This window comes from Kryptolebias marmoratus, linkage group LG9 (assembly GCF_001649575.2).
Source record: "Kryptolebias marmoratus isolate JLee-2015 linkage group LG9, ASM164957v2, whole genome shotgun sequence".
Lineage (NCBI taxonomy): Eukaryota > Metazoa > Chordata > Actinopteri > Cyprinodontiformes > Rivulidae > Kryptolebias > Kryptolebias marmoratus.
In genome coordinates, this window is record NC_051438.1 from 13385343 (window position 1) to 13403901 (window position 18559).

The 18559-nt window shown below is 42.1% G+C and overlaps 2 protein-coding genes and 1 long non-coding RNA gene across 5 annotated transcripts in view; 2 read left to right on the plus strand and 1 right to left on the minus strand.

The window, feature by feature from the left end:
* Nucleotides 1-11813, plus strand: part of flt4 (fms related receptor tyrosine kinase 4) — a 60034-nt gene extending 48221 nt beyond the window's left edge. The window contains exons 17-30 of one of the 2 annotated variants that reach the window (XM_017426658.3): nt 1089-1224; nt 2179-2283; nt 2793-2906; nt 3235-3323; nt 3536-3683; nt 3770-3864; nt 5696-5818; nt 5951-6062; nt 6275-6374; nt 6614-6719; nt 6809-6933; nt 9287-9407; nt 9571-9656; nt 11309-11528. In XM_017426658.3, the coding sequence (XP_017282147.3) occupies nt 1089-1224; nt 2179-2283; nt 2793-2906; nt 3235-3323; nt 3536-3683; nt 3770-3864; nt 5696-5818; nt 5951-6062; nt 6275-6374; nt 6614-6719; nt 6809-6933; nt 9287-9407; nt 9571-9656; nt 11309-11528 (1680 nt within the window). Of the gene's footprint in view, nt 1-1088; nt 1225-2178; nt 2284-2792; nt 2907-3234; nt 3324-3535; nt 3684-3769; nt 3865-5695; nt 5819-5950; nt 6063-6274; nt 6375-6613; nt 6720-6808; nt 6934-9283; nt 9408-9570; nt 9657-11308 lie in introns of both variants that reach the window. The other variant, XM_017426657.3, reaches the window with a different exon arrangement.
* Nucleotides 11814-12914: 1101 nt separating this feature from the next.
* ergic1 (endoplasmic reticulum-golgi intermediate compartment 1) overlaps nt 12915-18559 on the minus strand; it is a 21298-nt gene continuing 15653 nt past the window's right edge. For both annotated transcript variants that reach the window (XM_017426660.3, XM_037977273.1), the window contains exons 5-10: nt 17562-17686; nt 16951-17055; nt 16802-16862; nt 16420-16520; nt 15599-15721; nt 12915-13894 (exon numbers count right to left, since the gene is read on the minus strand). In XM_017426660.3, the coding sequence (XP_017282149.1) occupies nt 13787-13894; nt 15599-15721; nt 16420-16520; nt 16802-16862; nt 16951-17055; nt 17562-17686 (623 nt within the window). In that variant the 3' untranslated portion in view covers nt 12915-13786. The remainder of the gene's footprint in view (nt 13895-15598; nt 15722-16419; nt 16521-16801; nt 16863-16950; nt 17056-17561; nt 17687-18559) is intronic.
* On the plus strand, nt 14140-16405 carry LOC119617320. Its single transcript, XR_005233554.1, has 2 exons — nt 14140-14271; nt 15577-16405. It is a non-coding gene; the product is annotated as an uncharacterized LOC119617320 (long non-coding RNA).

Sequence of the window (18559 nt, forward strand, 5' to 3'; positions counted from 1 at the left end):
TAAACAGAGTGACTAACAGCTTGACAGCACATAGCGGCAGACTTTGAACAGCCCACATTGTTTTTCCGTCCAAAGTTTCCTTCTTGTATAACAAAGTCGTTGTTCTCGCAGGATGTTGGGCCTTGCAGTCGTAGCAGTGACCTTCAGACAGGATTTTAGCCACTAGTCGATTCTTCTTTGACTCTACTTGCGTGACTGTATGGCACTCAACACGTGGCACTCGATGGCCCGCTCTGCCACTGTCTGTAGATTCATAACAAATATTAAAGGATCACTCACCGCCTTTCCTGCCAGAGTTTTAGACTAAGGTCATCCTATGATTCCAGCTGTTTTGGTTAGACCTTGAAAATAACATTATGGGTGATCTTGTGTGATTATAGTATGTCTTGTGACTAATAACACACCAAATTTTAGCTCAGTGTCTGTAAAACTTATTGAGATGTAGCCATTTTGTGTCAGATATGGTCAGTTAGTTGTAGCATCTTGAATTGGGTTGATTCCAAAAGTTAGATGTACAGCCAGTGATTACTTTCTCAGTTTCATTAAGATCTGTTCAGTGATTCATGAGGTATTTTGCTAATGGTACAGACAAACAAGCTCACACACACATAAGGGAAAACATTAGGCAGCAGGGGATAATAACAAACATGCCTTGCTTCATTAGCATCAACATATTAAACAGCTTTAAACATGTAAACATGCGTGGAAGTGTGACCATGGTCCATTTCCTGCGAGCGTCTTGTCAGCTGCAGCTCAGAGGAGTTAGTTTGTCTCCTGCTCCCCTGCTGGAGCTCAACCTGTCAGCTGCCGTCAGTCAAACACAAACAAGCCTCTCCTGCCAAACGTCTTTCACTTCCTTCAGAAGAAAAAATATGGTTAAACAGCATATCCTGACAGAAGTGAGGTCTAACTTCAGGCGATCATGCCCCGGTGATTTAACATCATTTGTTGCACGTTTTCCCCTCCGGCTCTCTTCTTCTCCCTCTGCTCGTCTTTCTGTGTCGGGTTCATTGAACCCATCCTGACCTCTGACCTCCTCACCTTACATTAGCTGTGTCTCTCTCTCTCTCTCTCCCTCTGAGCTGCAGGTCAACCCAGCGGACATAAAGACGGGCTACCTGTCCATCATCATGGACCCGGTGGAGGTGCCGCTGGACGAGCAGTGTGAATACCTCCCCTACGACTCGTCGCAGTGGGAGATCTCCAGAGACAGACTGAGACTCGGTGAGCAAGCAGGAAACGGAGGACCAAACGATAACAATAGGAGTCACATTAGAGGGAAGTGTGTGTGTGTGTGTGAGAACGACAGATGCAGAGATACAAGTGTGTAGCTGGATATAACTGAATTGCATTTTCTGTGAAAATGCTGAGTGACTTTGCTGAAATTTGCTGAACAAACTGAGTTGTTAAAGCTAAAAGGAGCAAAACACCGGCAAATAAGCAGATTTCAAAGAGAGCCATGTTTCTGAAGGAATTAAAGAGATCTCTGTGCATTTCTGTGGAGTTAAATGCAGTCATAAAGTAGAGGTAAATATTTTAAAAAGTATAAATGACACAAATACCAAACGTCATAGCGCCCATCTCGTGCATGAGCCGAATGTTTTGATATATGAACAGCTAACATGTCACAAATTATGAAGAAGTAGTTAGATTGCAAAAATGTGCAGGGAACAATAAAAATCAGGAAATCAGGCCGTGGGAACACAGAGTCATCAGTCAAACAAATGTGTTTTTACCAGAACAGCTTTTTGAAAACACGAAGAGGAAAAACGTTTGTTTCAGAACAACTTCTTGCTGCCGCTGATGATCTAAATCCTCTTCCTTCATTGTCACCCGCCACTGAAAGACTAAGGGCGAGTGATGACGCTCTTGTGCGCATGCGTCTCTGTTAGTAAAATATTTCATGACTCACTGCACGGCTTTTAATGAATCGCTCTACAGCTCATTAGTTTATATAGTTGATCTGATTTAAGATGGCCACCACTGCCAACTGAACTTAGAAAACACAAAGAATGGCTATAAGTTAGTCAGTTTTACAGATATTAAAGTAAAACGTAACGCGGTGGTAGCTGAGAGTCTTCAACACGTACTGAGTGTGGCGTGAAAGGCGGCGGGTGATATGCATTCCTATAATGAATGTTAGGCCTTTAATTGTTTTCCTGTTCTGCCCCGATGCAGGGAAGGTTTTGGGTCATGGTGCTTTTGGAAAAGTCATTGAAGCGTCCATTTATGGCATCAGCAGGAGCAACAGTTTGGACACGGTGGCCGTCAAAATGCTGAAAGGTGAGATCTGTGTTTGTCTTTGACTTTGTCCTGTCTGACAGCTGCTCACACTTAAACCCTTAACTTATCAGAATTAAAATGATGTGCGTTTGCTCGTAATTAATCTAAATAACCAATCAGAACACAAACAGCGGCACTTTGGTGTCGTCGCTGAATTCAGTCAGTCATCGTTCACCGAAAAGCTGCTTGGTCTCAGGTGTTTACACACACAATTGGACCTGTGGGCTGTAGAGACGTCTTTCCCAATTAATGACTGATTACTAACAAAGTCTGCCTTTCTCAAGAAGTGTGGGTTAGTTTGAGCCAGGCCTCATTCAGTTTTTTTTACAGGACACATCAGAGAGATGCGTGGAGCTGCTAGTCAGTCTCACCTGCAGAAATAAACTAGTTGTTTATGTGTCCAGTTTCACCGGTGACAAAAACCTCTATAAAACATGGTGTAAAATGCAATAAAGGCAAAAGATGGAGCCTACTGTACAAAAGAGAAATAAGGATTGTGTTTGTTGCAGACGGAGCCACAGCCAGTGAGCACAAAGCTCTGATGTCGGAGTTGAAGATACTGATCCACATCGGGAACCATCTGAATGTGGTCAACCTGTTAGGAGCCTGCACCAAACCGAACGGTGAGTCCACGTGATCATCGCCCGCCGCTTGAGTGCAAAAGGGTGGTCAGTTTCTTTAAAACCAGAGAGCCAAAAGAGAAGTAAAGTGAATGCCTTTCAAAAAGAAAAGTTAATGTTTTAAATACATCATTTTGACCCACTGAGCACATATTATGGGAGCTAAACCTCAACTAGACGATACTCTAGTTCCTAAACAAGAGGTGGAAATCTTTCTTAGCATTTATATCACTCTGGAATAATTGTACTCTCTCTTACATGTGAATTCTTTAAAAAAAAAAAGAGGTAATATTTTAAAAGAAATCTCAGTATTTCAGCCGTCTGCTTCCAGGTCCGCTGATGGTGATCGTGGAATATTGCAAGTATGGAAATCTGTCCAACTTCCTGCGAGCCAAGAGAGAGTTCTTCCTGCCCTACAGGGTATAAAAACTCGCCCTGAACCGAAGCAGTTTCAACTTGTTTTCTTTTTGTTTTTCTTCTGCGACAAACCCTCATTTTCCTTCTACATTTAACATTTGACTAATATTTGCTTTCGATGTGATTTCTGGTCGTATTTTTAGCCGTCTCTCCCACTCGTGACTCGCTCCGTGCTGATTTTAGAAGCCCATGAGTCACGCTGTGCTCTGTTTTAGGACCGCTCTCCAAAAACCCAGAGCCAGGTGAGGCGGATGATTGAAGCCGGTCAGATGGAGCCGAGAGGTCGTCAGCCGCCTCCCGCAGCCTCCACTCCCCAGATGACGTCGTCCAGGGTGTCCAATCAGAGTCCGGCGCTGGAGAAAAGTGAGTCACCTTGACATCGTGAGGATGCTTCTTTCCTGTTTCTTTTTAACTTTCCTCCCCTCCTCCTCCTGTGTTTCTCCCTCCAGCGGAGGACCTGTGGAAAACCCCGCTGACGATAGAGGACTTGATCTGCTACAGTTTCCAGGTGGCTCGTGGGATGGAGTTCCTGGCCTCCAGAAAGGTTCAGTCTCAGTCCTGTTTCTGTCAAACTCTTCTGAGCGGGAGGTTAGCTCCGGAGGCAGCGGGTGGAAGTTTGGATGGCTCGTGCGGGGGCGGCTGCGGCTGCAGGAGTGGTGTCGTCTCGTTCACAGTTCGCTCACAGCAATCACAGATCCTTTCAGCCCCATTGTGCTTAACAACCATTTAGTGATTGTTTGCTGGATGTTTTACAGCGTTTCGTTTGACAAAATTAAAACATTAACCTTGATTAAACGCAGCAGAAAGGACACAGTGACTGAATTATATCAAAGTGACAGAGGAAGTTGGATTTTTAAGGTTTGAAAATAACAGCTTCATGTCATAAAATGGCACTTTACAAGTTCACAAATGTGAGCTGTAATCAAGTTTGACCTTCAGAAACATTTATCTGACTGCTTTAGGTAACAATAAATTTACAAACTCTAATGTTTGCGTGGAAAACTTATGTGGAGTCGTGGTTTACTGACAGGAAACATTTGGTTAAACTCAATTTTTCTAAGAAATTGTGAAATTATTAGTTGTATAATCGACCAGTGATCATCTGAATAGATAAAGTTAGTATTTTATTTTAGTATTTTTGTCTGTGTGTGCATGTGTCTGTTAGTAAAATCTTTAATGATTGACTGGCTGGATTTCAGTTAAAATGACTGGACATATATCTGCAGCCGACCTTTGGAAATCAATCTGATTCAATCTTAAAAAACACAAACGTTTCATGCGGTTGTCAGTAACGTTACTTTTTTAAGATTTGACCAAAGTGGGAAAAACTCCACATGGTTTCTGGACTGGTTTCAGTTTACAGTCATCCTGAACTGCGGTGGGCGATATGCATTCCTTCAGGGAATGGGAGGCTCTTAGTTACAGGCAGGTCAGGCTCACTGATACGTTGTAGATTAAAACTTCATATCAGGTCATATTTATAATTTATACAGTAACTGTAGATGTCAGATTTATAGTAAAAGATTAAAAACAACAAGAATTAATTCTGAGATGTAGAGAAGAATTATGGAGAATTAGGAAAAGTACCAAAAAACCAAAGAAAGCTCTAAAAAGAAAGTTTAGTACTTGATTAACACAGATGAGAAATCTGAATCAGTAGATGTGAAATAAGCATTAATCTTTAAATCATGACTGAGGAAGTGAAAAAAATACTCACTTTTATGATTAAATCCATTTAAACTAAATAACAGTATAAAAGATTTATAAAGAAATCTATGTAAAAAAGAAAATTAAAACAATTCCAATCAAATTTCCATTACCTTAATAGTGTTAATAATAATTTCAGAAATAAGGTGTTTTTTTGGTTTTTTTTTTTAGCATTTTTAAACTGTTATTTTACAACTTCTTATTGGAAGTGTGATATTTTTAATTGTTACTTGTGTTTTTTGTTTTTTTTTAGAAAAATCGGTTTATAATTTTTCTTTCTTTTTTTTTTTTTTTTAAAAAAAAAAAAGGACTGATGGACTGAGGGACATTAGAGTCCACCTCTAATGGGAGGCAGCATGACCGGCTGAATCATTAAATTAATAACAGGTGAATTGTATCCTGGTTTTTATCCATCTGATCTACTGCAGACAAACCATTAAATTAATAACAGCTGAGCTGTGATGAATATGAGGGCGAGACACGAAGCAGACAGGCTGGCTTTGAACGATTCTCTTAAATCATTTGCGATCCCAAAAAGGTGTCTGACAGTTTGAGAAACGACGTTGCAGAAACTCCAGAGTCCAGCTCGAGATCTGAATGACACACACGCAAAAATACAACACTTCTGTGTACTCACTCTGTGTGTGTGTGTGTGTGCGTGTGTGCAGTGTATTCACAGAGATCTGGCTGCACGAAACATCCTCCTGTCAGAGAGCAACATTGTGAAGATCTGTGACTTCGGTTTGGCCCGAGACATTTACAAAGACCCCGACTACGTCAGGAAAGGCAACGTGCGTCCTCCACTTCCATCTCTTTAACCCAGCCGCTGCAGACAGCTCATAAAGCAGCTTCCTGTTTGTTTGTTTGTTTGTTTTTCTGCCCGTGCTGCTGTTGATCAGTCTGCTGTTCGGTGCTCCTCACAGGCCCGCCTGCCCTTAAAGTGGATGGCTCCAGAGAGCATCTTCGACAAAGTCTACACCAGCCAGAGTGATGTGTGGTCCTTCGGCGTCCTCCTCTGGGAAATCTTTTCGCTTGGTAAGCTGAAAATCAGGACACAAATCATTTGGAGGCGAGCCCCTCCAGGAGGTTCTGTAAGGAGCATCTGTTCCTGCCAAACAGCTCAGCTTATTCTTTAAAACAAACCAAAGCAAAAAAAAAAAAGATTCTTCCTTTTTATCCAAACACACAAAGGCTTGTTTTCCTGCAGCTGACATGTTAATTAATGTGTCCCCCTCCACACCCCTCAGGTGCGTCTCCGTACCCAGGAGTGCAGATTGATGAAGAGTTTTGCAAACGGCTGAAAGATGGCTTCAGGATGAGAGCGCCAGAGACCGCGTCCCCTGAAATGTAAATGTTTCTTTTTGCCGTTTCCTCCTCGTTCGGAGGAAAAATGGCCTCTTCCTTTTCAGATTTGTTTCAGCTCATCGGTCCACATCCAGGAGCCACTTTTTTCATTAATGTCTTTCCTGCTGACTCCCACTTTTTTTTTGGTAATTGGAGTCTGAGGTCACCTTAAGGAAGGAGCTGATCTTTTTATTTTGTGTGTGTGTCTGCGTGTATGACTCTTTGCTGCCCTCTGCTGGCAGATACGGCATCATGCTGGCCTGCTGGCAGGGCGAGCCCAAAGAGAGGCCCACGTTTCCTGCGCTGGTCCAGATCCTGGCAGACCTGCTGCAGGACAACAGCCTACCTGTGAGACGCTCTAAAAGAACTTAATCTTGTCTCAAAGAGGGTTTTTTAAAAATAAATCAACATTTTAAAGTTGTTTTTGATCCCCTCAGGATGGGAAAGATTACAACCCCCTGAACCACTCCCAGAACTCAGAAGATGACGGTTTCTCGCAGGCTTCATCTCGACCCCCGTCTGAGGAAGAGCTGAGGCTGGCCTGCAACACTCTGCCCACGAGGTACTTCAAGACCTTAAAACAGCAGACAGCAAAACTATTCAAACCAATAAGGGACATGGCTGCTGACTAAACACATGGAAATTACAATTAAAACTACACCAGTAAAACCATGGGAATATTATGGAACATGTTCTTTATTGTTATTTAGATTAATTTTTAGTTCCATAACTTTTCGAGATCTTTAGCAGAGATCAAGTATTAAACAAAAAAAAAAAGTGAGTGCTTTTATTGTCTAGTTTATTTCTGCTTCTGATGGGAGGGTAGACAAACAGGTGAAATTCAGCTGAAAGGGTTAAAAGGTGACATTTAAGTATCTGTTTTCTGCTACAACATGGCCGACGCTTCAGCACTAAAATGACGTACAAAGGATATATTTTGTTTACTTCAACAACAAACACTGAGCTGACACATAGGCTAAATGCCACACAGCTTTGTCTAACAGTCTGGCTTTAAAGACAACAAGAAATGTGCATTTTAAGGAAAACGTGGCCTTTAGTTAATTTTTATTACACTCTAAAAAAAAAAATTCTCACATGAAGCAAAAGCAAATAAGAGTTTACTGAGAAAAGTATATATTTTTATCAGATAAGATCCCAGCAGGTTTACTGACACCTGGGAGCAGATACTGTCCTGTGGACTAAATAAATCAAATTCAAATTGATCAGGAACAACAAACAACCTGAAACTAGCTCCGGATTGCTGCCTGATACCCAACGCCAGACAGCAACAGCAGGAAAATCACATCAAATCTATTTATTAACCTTAATTAATCTTTTATTAACCTGGCATCATTTCAACATCAAAAAGGCTTTTTAACAAGATTTATTTTAAGTTGTTTATTAATGCAGCCACTCATCTCTAAAAAAAAATCAGCATTATCCAAAAAAACCCTGAAGTTTCTCATTTATTAACTATCTTACAACAAAAAAGATGCTTTTTCTATTCATTTTTAATTTTAATTTTAATTTTTTTTAACTTTAACTACAATTTAAAGCAAATAGAAGTACTGACTTGACAGAAACCAGCAAGAAGTGGTCATAAAATGTCAAGAGCTGGAATAAGACTAGTTAAGTTTAGTTATTTTAGATAACTTAGTGACATTTAACATTAAAGGTAGATGTTGAGGAATCTGGACTATTTTCAGCTCTGTCAGATGAAGGTGAATCTCAGCCTGATTGTAAAATCTTAAACAAATCACTGGATCTTTTTGAAACACGTCATCTTTTCTCTGGTGGATTTTTTTCAGGTCTTCAGACATGAAGCGCTTTGTGTTTTCATCAGGATTCTCTTTATATTTACCGTTAGGCTCGACTGAACAGGTTGGACTGATTAATCTCTCCAAGCTGTGCAGACAGACATTCGTTCAGATGCAGGAGTAAGAATCGAGCTCATAAATATCCTTCTAAAGCTGAGTAATAGACCCTCCATCGTCCTCTCTGTGCTGATATCAACAAGAGTCAAACTGCTTCTCTGTCTGAGCTGTGCTCTGATAAATCCAGGCTGGAAATGTTTCAAAGGTTTTCCCTGGTTTGCATCACACAAGATGAAGAGGAACGAAGACAGTTGGTGTCGTGATTCGTTGTCTGTGGATGGGAAATAAATGAGAATAAAATGCTGTTCTTAAATGTTCCAGTTGGACCAAAATAGGACAATAAAATGACTAAAAAATAAATAAAAAGGTAAGTTAAACACTTAATGAAACAGGGAAACTGTACGTTTTATTACTGTTTTCCGTTTGTGCTGATAGTGGTTCCTGAATCCATATATGATCATTTAAAGAAGAAAAAAAAGGTATTTTGAATAAAAGTTTTGGCCAAAACATCTTAAATTAAAGGCCTAGTATTCCTTGAAGTGATACAAATCGCTCCACTGCCATTTGATTTATTATTAAAAATGAAAGTGGCGTACTTTTTTTATTTGGGTCTAAAACTGACAATAATGTTGTCCAAAATCTGTCCACGTATGTCTTGGGGAGGAGACTCAGCTACTACCACAGCAGATTTTAGCTCAGTATCTGTAAAAAGTTGTGTTTTCTTAGTAGGCTGTGGTGGCCATTTTAAATTAGGTAACTTTAAAAGTGGATCAGTTGTAAATGTTGATGAATATTTTCAGAGTTTCATTAAAATCTGCCCTCTGGTTCATGAGATGTTTTGCTAACAGACAGACAAACTCACACCCAGACAAAACCCATTTGTTTGCCTTTAAAAAAAAAAAAACAAAAAAAAACAAAACTGATCAGGTTCTGCTTTCAGGCCATTTCATGAATAACTGACTGATTTCAGGTCAGGTTTGGTCATGTTGTTCCCCTGGCAGGTGCTTTCGTCTGATCGGTCCCCCCCTGTCCCCTCAGCAGGTATTATAACTGCGTGCCCTTTGCCGGCTGCGTGTTCATGACGCCCTCCAAAACCTGCCAGCCCAGAGTGAAGACGTTTGACGACTTGCCACAGGAGATTCATTCACAAAAAGCTCCTCAAGTAAGACCCTTTTGTCTTCTTCTCACTCGTCAAAAACGTGACTCGGCTGGTGTTTATTTTCTATTTTTCTGTGAATGTTTTCCTCTGACTATTACTAAAGATAACTGCTTGTGGGGACAAAACTCCTCTCACGTGCATGACGTCAAACTGTGTCTCCTCTCAGGACAACCAGACCGACAGCGGGATGGTCCTGGCCTCCGAAGAATTCGAGCGAATCGAGCAGAACCACAGAGGCACCGTGTTGAAGAGGTCTGTCGTTTAAAAACTATGACCCTCGTTTCCGAAAAGAGAGGCGCAGCCACCTGTTTGACATTTGGACTGATACGTGTGTGTGTGTGACTCACTGAAAGAAACGCGGTGACGTCGTTTTCAGTTCCACCAGCTTTCATAGCATCCACGTTTTCTCCGCACGCTCCAGTCAGAGTGAGAAAAACATTCTTACCTTGCTTGGAAACTGGAGAACAGCCCCCCCTCTCTGTTTTTCTGGGTACCGAAACTAGATCTGGGAAGGAAGTAAGCATCGGCAGAGTCTGTCTGCATGAGTAAGCAGACAATTGAATGAGTCATTTAAAGCAGAGGCCCCGTTTTTAGCTCGGTTTGGAGAACTGCGTTTCACGAAGCCTCCTAGAATCAACACCAGATAAGAGCAAACAGTCTGACACTTTTTACCCCGAACGGGTCTTTAAAAGCAGATTCTATCGTACAAAAACGAAACGAGCAGCTAAAACTGTTTTAAAACTATTCTGAATCATACAGATTGGATCTTTTAATTATGCTACCAGTGGTGTAAGGTAGCACCCCCCACTGGGCTGGGACTGCTGGGGATTAGTTGGAGACATGAAACGGAAAGGAAGATACACAAGTTTCAATTTGGAATCTGGCTGAATGACGCATTTGCACAAAATAGAAACAAAAAAATCGCCGGGGCTTTACACACATATCGATGCGCTGCTCTGGTGTTCCAAAATGACAGACACTGAACTGAGACGGGTTCCAGATGTTCGCAACGACTGCAAGATCAATTTGAGAGAAAATCTAGTTTTAAAGATGTTCAAAATTTCCTGTGATTCCCGAGACTCGCGCGGGGAAAAAGAAGACCCCCTGAGAATGTCTCGAGACATTTTGGAAACTCTCCCTAAATTTCGCCAATGGTTTGCGCAAACGTGATCCCAAATGATCATTTACGGTTTTTCCTCACATTTTTGTGTCTCTAACCAGTCACAGCTAAGAGGATGGACACCGCTCGCAGCCTGGGTGACAAAGGTCAGCCGGGTGGGCGAGGTTTGAACTCCGTTTCAATCGAACGCGCCGCTCAAACCCAGCAGCCGGAGCACGTGACGGACGTAAACAAAACAGAAGTGTTTCGCTGCCAAGATCTAAATATGATGAATGAAGTCCGTGACTCAGGAGATGATAAGTTACAGGCTCTGTGGCAAACAGGAGCTGATTTCTGATTTAAGGTGACACTCGTGCCCACCAGCAAAGCTTTAGTTCTTCATTTAAGACGAGGCTCCTTATTGGGATATTCCTGCAGGACATGCTATTGCTAGCTGCTGCTACTGCATGCTCTTGCAAATAACCATAAAACTATGGGAAAAAAAACGAAACTGTCAGCGAAGGTTTAAATAAAATAGTGTCTTAAAAACAACTTTAATACAAATGGTAACAGACCACTTTCAGAGCTATCCACAGCAGGTGAGATATTGTTTATGGTGATTTTGAATCTTGTTTAGTTCATTTGTTTGGTGACAGAAATAAGTTTTATTCTAAATGTTTGTTGAAGCACGGGGTCTGCATCAAGAGGTTACTTCAGCAGGTGTAGTTTTTCTTAAAAACACGCATCAAAATGGTTGTATTTACAGCTTATAGCTGCCTGTGCCATGTGTCTCCCTGCCCTGCAGCCGTATGAGCAGCACCAGCAGCACGGAGCCCCTCACAGCCTCCGCCTGCTCCCCGGGTCCGAACACCAGAGCCAGCGGCTCCGGACACCGGCCCAGCTTCTTCAGCCAGCTGTCGGGACAGACCTTCTACAACAACGAGTACGGACACCTGTCTGAGGAGGGCTTCTGCGACTTCTACTCCCCGCCCAGCACCCCCTGCGTGGCCTCCTCCAACGTGTAGCCTCAGCCTCGGCGGTGAGGAGCAGAGATGCTGCTCGATTCAGGGAGGAGGGAAAAGGATACTAGCGTCTCATTTATTCATGTGAATGAAGATCAGGTTATAGGATCATCCAAAGGAAGCTGGCTTTTACTCATCTCAGCCACTGGGTGGCAGCATAATGACAAAAAAAGGATCCAAAAGTATTTTCTATACACACATTTATATTTTTATCTCTTTTTATTGAGTATTCTTCCTTTATTCCTTCCTATGTGAGTTTTAACTTGTACAAATAAAGAATTTATCCTCTTTCAGTGTCTGATTACTGTGATCCGAGAGTTAAGTACAAATTTTAAGCACATATTTACATTTATTTACAAAACAGGTGAAATCTATTTGTGCCGTCTGTGTCATTCGACGCAAGCAGACACGCCACGGCTTACAAGTAAAGAAGTGACGAAGGTAAATGGAGGGCGCCTGGAGGCATGATTCACACCGAGCATCTCTTATCAGAGGTGGACGTAAGCGTGATGATAGCTGTGGCAGCTTCGAGCAGTCCTGCATGCTCACATCAGAGATGACGGCCCCGTGGAGCGTCGGCTCGGGCTGCCAGCTGAGGCNGGGGGGGGGGGACGAGTGGAGTCTGGGTTTAAAGTCTGACTCCTACGCAGACGTTTTACAGCCTCGAGAACTTCCCCAGATCAGTAAGGTTTTATTTTCAGTTTCTATGAATAAATGCTGATGAGGTGCTCTGTAGAGATGGCGACATGCAGCTCGCAGGTGCTTTACAACCTCAACTCTCCACACAGAAAGGGAGGGGGGGTGCCTTAATCGAGGAATCTGTGGCGCCGTTTCAGGTGAGAGAGATGGAACGAACAAATCCACAGCTGTCAAAAACCCAAAAAAGCAAGAGCGCTAACCTCTATGGTGCCTTTAAGTGAGAAAAACAGTGATGCAAAAACAGACAGCTTTTAGAATCAAAGATTGTGGTGCTTGAACAGAAAAATGTGTGATCTGATGCAACAATCTTGAGAGATGTGTTCGCACTCGGGGGTACGTGTTAGGATGACTCTCAGCTACAACCACACCCAGTTTTAGCTCAATATTTGTAAAACGGACTGAGTTATAGCCACGTTTGTGTTCGCTAAGCCTGCTTTGCTGCGGCCATCTTGAACAGGGTTGACTCTAAAAAGGTAACCAGTTGTAGATGGTCATCTAGTCAGAGTTGAATTAAAATCCATCCACTGGTTCATCAGATACTTAGTAAACAAAACACACAGATACAGGCAGAAAAAAACCCCAAAATCATCACCTTCTGAGAGAAAAGGTCTGAAGGAAATACAAAAATCGAATCTTCATAGCTGCAGTGTAATTGCATTTCCCCCCTCAGCCACTGAAATAAAGCAGAAAGACTCCAAACTGGTGGTATTTAATAGTGCAGATGAAGTATCTGATATAAAAAAGACAAAGAAATAGACGTGTTGAAAAGAAATCTTTAAGTCTACCCAGACTTTAACATACTGAAAAATGGTGAAAATAAAAAAAGTAAACGGTAAACCTAAAAGGCACAAACTTGAAATACTGGAGATAAAGAGGAAATAAGGTGACTAAAAAGAAAAGACAGCGTTTCAGTGACACAAGCACTGAAACACTTTAAGGAACAAATGCTTTATACTTTGGTTTATACGCCCAAATAACATTTCAGTCAATGTCAATTAGGTCTGACTAACAAGAATACAAATAAGCTGAAGTCCAGTTTAATTAATGAACCTGTCTGAGAACATTTCTCTCATTCTTACACTGATTCATACATTTCCTTTTGTTGATCATTAGTCCAGAAGCTAAATGTATTCCTGTGATTGAACAAAGTGGAATTTCTGTATAAAACAAAGTGGGAGCATCAAACTTAATACTTAATATCCTACAAATACGAACTTCATTGAAAAGGATGCCGCCGTCAAGACTGGTGAGTTCCTGGCACGCAGTTCTTTAAAACAACCCATCCTCGCAGTAACAAGAGATTCCCTCTCCTCTCCCCGACACTGATGATGGAGGAAGCGGGCATGTGCTAGCCAGCGTCCACGCATCAGCAGAGCGGATGGAGCCGGAGAGGACCTTCGGTAAAAAAAAGAGAGGCGTGCGGCCTGGTAATTAGATCGTGTCCTGGAGGCTCCTCGTTGATCTCATCGAGGAGCCCGGTTTCATCTCGGGAGGGGATCTAGCTACCAGGCTGGCGGACCTCGCACTTATAAATAAGATCCGAACAGATCAGGAGGCCGTCCTCATGACATCTTTCCTATCTGGATCTTCTTCCAGGCCTCCGAGGCGGTGAATATACAGGAGTCGATGATGCCCGCGACTGTGAACGTCCCTCCCACGATGGCACAAATCTACAGAAAATAAAACACGCCGACATGTCAGAGTCGCAACTTTAAAGCTTCTTATTTATGTTTTTTTTCGCATACTTTGGCCTAATATGATGACATTGTTTCATAGAGGATTACGCTCGCATCCAAGTATGAGCTGGAAGCAAACAGAAAGCTCTTGACTCACACAATCTTTAGCGGTGACTAATAATAACACAATAAGCACACTCATGTCTCAAACCTGCTGCATGCTGAGCTAAAGCAACACAAAAGACAAACACTGGTGCAGCTCATCAGCCAAGCAGCTGATTTAACTCCGGGGCACATTTTTTTAATCAGCAGGAGACCTTTCTGAACAGGCTGAGGCAACTCTACTCAGCTGACAAGCTAAAGGCAGCTCAGTAAGTGCAGTTATTTTCTTCTCCGCCGAGAACAAAGATCAATACTCCGCTCCCGTCAGGAGCCAACTGAGTTTAAAGGCTGCAGCTATCCTGAAATACACACAGAGCCCATTTTGGCTTCAGACACATAAAAAAGACTTTTGCTTTTAAATGATGCAAATGAGCCAAGAAATGACACAAAAAAAACACAATTTACTAGCTTGTGAAGTTGTTATTGTTTAACAGATGAACACCCAGACGCCTTTTCAGTCTGCCGACGCAGAGCAGAGTTAGTCTCGTTTCATGAGAATCCAACAAGAGCTTGACTTTTCATTTTAGAAATTTATCGCAGTTTAGTGGCAAGCTATTACACAGACCCCAACTTTGTTTGCTACTGGTGCTAAAAAAAAGAGACGTTTATTGATATTTGGACCAAAAAAAAAAAAGAAGAAAAGTGTTTCAGATGGTGACTATAAATGAACCTGAGCACAGTGGAGATAACGTCACCAAAATGCTAACTTTACTGTACTCACATTTAGTAACCGAGTCATGAGATTAAAATAAATAACACCTAATGTTTAGTGGTTTTTAAAGGTAAAAAAAAGTTATAGCAATCTTTTAAAATACTCAAATCAAAGTTGAGGGATGAACTTCCTGACAGATGCTAACTGGGCTAAAAATACTAAAATATTAACATTACAAACATGTTCAATTCCAGATATACAACCCCAACTCTGATAATGTTTGGATGTTTTGTAAAATGTAAATAAAAGCAGAATGCACTGATGTGCAAATCTCATAAACCTGTATTTTATTTCCACAGTGGAACATTTAAACTAAGAAAATGCACCATTTTTACAAAAAAAAAATACGATAATTTTGTATTTGATGGAAGCAACACGTCTCTAAAAACGTGGAGACGGGGGCAACAAAGGCTGTAAATGTAAGTGGTGAATAAGAAACAGCTAGAGGAGCATTTTGCAATTAAATAGGTAAATTAACAAGAGGAGTGGGTATAAAATGAGCATTTTGAAGAGGCTGAATGTCTCAGAAGTAAAGATGGGCAGAGGTTGACCAGATTGGCAAAAACTGTGTTTACATTTACCCAACTTTTTCCAAATTTGGGTAGTGTTTACATACATGCTTGTAAATGACAGTACAAAGACAAAAAAAACCTTATAAAAGTAGGAAAGGAAAAATAAAAATCAAGCACTCAAAGAAGCCTGAAGCAAAAGTATTACTCAAATCTAAATTTACATTTCGTTGAAAATGTTGCCAGTACCTCTTCTGTTTCATGAACATTAAACCTCTTCACTTTGTCCTCAGAGGAAGTGCGTGACGGACTCACCGTTGTGATGAAGCGGTAGAAGGGCTGCCTTCTCTCCGTGTACTTCACCGTGATCGGACTGAGGTCGTACCTGAACCAGATGGCTGGAATAATCCGGCCCGTGTGGCTGTAAGCAACATATTCCTGCACGTAAAAAGGGAAAAACAGCATCACCAACTCTGGCACCTGACAGAAGAAGGCACTTATCACGATAACATGCGTATCTGTGATTACTGAGGTAATGTTTGAGTCACTGCAGCGCAAAGTCACTCAGTGAATCTTGCCAAAGTTGTGCTAAAAACAGCAGGTACGCTCAATGAAGCTAGGACGTGCTGTGAGATATTAATTACGCAGTTATCAGTATATTTAGATGTTATAAAATAATCAAAACCTAAATATATCCACATAATAAATTTGAAGAGATTGACCCAACTGGCCTGACAAAGGCTGCTGCTGTTTACGTCGACATTTCTGCCTCAGCCGGATGGATATTTATTTAGTTTTTGGAATCGGCTGAAGGAGAATGCTGTGCAGGCCCTCATTTCCGTGCTTCGTGGTTGACCTGCACTGTTGTCACTCCACACATCCAGTTTTTAAGTCAGCACAGTTCTAGGAATCGCCTTTATGATTTGTTGACGTTTTGAGGGCGTTTTCGACCACTACGGGTTGAATTTCACCTCCAGGTGTGGGAGAACGGTTAATGCGGCGGTAAAACCCTCAGGCTGTGTGTTGGGACAGTCACGCTGTGCAAGCGTGAAGAGTGGAGGGGGAGAGAAGAAAACTAAATAAAAACAAGTGACTCAAAAGTATGACCTAATGCAAAGAAAACGAAGATGCAAAACCTTGTTGGCTACTGTGTACTGGTAGGAGAACCTCTGTTTGCCGGACAGGTCTTCGTACACGGTGGGAACAATCTTCAGGATGTAGTCATGTGAGGCCAAAGCTGCAAAAGAAACAAAAAAAACAGTGACTTCAGTGTTTGCTTTAACCCTCCTGAAGCCCCCGTAGCTGAAGAGAGGAAGACAAGCTCTTGGAACTTTGGCTCCATTTGCCACAGGAAGGTTAAACGTGACTGCCTTTTGATTATGACGCGTTAAAGTTCAGGGTTTAGATTTATAAATAAAGCTTATACTGGAAGTTTTATTGCATTCTTTTTCATTCATAAATGTGCTTACAGAAATGTTCCACAGTAGTTATAAAGAGACGCTCAGTGTGAATACGTACGATTAGATGACAGCCTGTTTGCACCTCCTAACGCATTAAAGGCTCCTTGGACTTTTTGTACCTAAAAGAAATTTAAAAAAAAATAAAAAATCAGTTTCAGTTTTGATACCACTCATCATATCGTCCTTGGTTTGTCTGTGTGCTGCGACCTGTAGCTTCTCTCCAAAGGCCAGCTTGTGGATGGTGTGAGTCATGTCAGGGTTTTGGGGCTGCGCTGTAGCGCTGTGTGTTGACACGTGAAAGTTCCCAGGAACCTAAAAGCACACGCAAACACAAAAATAAGAGAGAGAGAGGGGTGGAAAATTCACCCCGAGCGCACCTGCAACGCATTTCGTTAACCAACGACCAGATCTAAATGCAACACAAAGTGGGAACCCAATGTTCCCTGCCTTCTACATTTTTTCCAACTATTTCACACGCAACAGTGTTAAATATCCACCGGCTGGGTTAATAGGTTTGAATGTAATGGAAAGTCTGACGCACAGGAAGTGGAGACGGTGCAAAAGAGGGCTTCGGCGGTCTCAGGCCGAACACAAATGTAACCGACTCCCAGAGCGCTGTCTTTTTATAAATATTATTTAATTTAAACTAAAGGAGGAAGCGGGGGGTGGGGTGGGGGGGGAAGCCACCTTCATGTTTGACTCATGTCCAACAAAAATACGCAATAAAATGTCCAAAAGCTTCTGTCCCTAAGAGCCTCGATTATATATAGAACGTGCAGTTTTGTTTTCCTGCGCTCCGTGGGGTGACGGCGCCTTACTTTGTTGATGGTGAATTCTCCCTCAAAGCGACACCCATCGCCCTGATTGAGAGGAACCTTCATGGAGTTGTCGATGTGACCCACTTCATGGCGGCCCATCTCATCCTGGATGTCCAAACCCACCACTGAAACCAAACGGAACAAAGATAAAAAACTCATTACGAAACATAAACAACTGATTCATTCGAGATGGCTGCCACAGCTAATCAACCTTATCAAAACATAAAAATAGCTATAACTTACACAAAATTAATTTACTAATAACAAGAACCGCGTTGATCTTTGTTGAATGACTCGCTTTGATGTGACAACCTTCATCCTCGTCCCAGAGTGGAAACTGAAACAACAAATCCCGACTTCGCCCTCGGGCTCGCACGGACGCGGTACTGTCAAAATAAACATGTTTGTGTCGAGGACAAGTTCCGTGTTTGGGCACAACAATTTCAGGAAAATGTCAGGTGTCAGTTTATACTGACGACTTTGGACTAATTGGTCCAACTGATAAGTGGGGAGAAGTTGCATCTGCGGCTCAAATTTCACATTCAGTTTCAAGAAAAGGCAGGAATTTACCAATAAAAGACAAACTATTAAAAAAAAAATAGGGGGGGTTGAATCCCGCTGGAAAGAGTCAACAAACAAAGTCAACAAACCGCGTCCACGCATCATCCCCATTATCGCTCCCTCTCTCTGTTGGTGATTTTCCATTGGGACTTCAGTGACACCCCCCCTCCCCCTCCCCCCAGGCTGCCGTCTGTTGGCACACTGGCAGTGGCCTAATTTCTGCGCCTGCCTGTGTTGAATGTCGGCCAGCAGTGCAAAGAGGGAGGTGGTGCTGAAACATGTTGCCTGTCTGACCTTTGGCATTCAAGAAAAGCTGACCACCACCCCCCCTCCCCCCGCTAAGCCCTCCACTCTGTCTCTCCAAATCTCAAAATACAGTGGACAAATATAAGTGAAGAGCATGAGAGAGAGAGAGAGAGACCTCAGAGTCTCCTTTT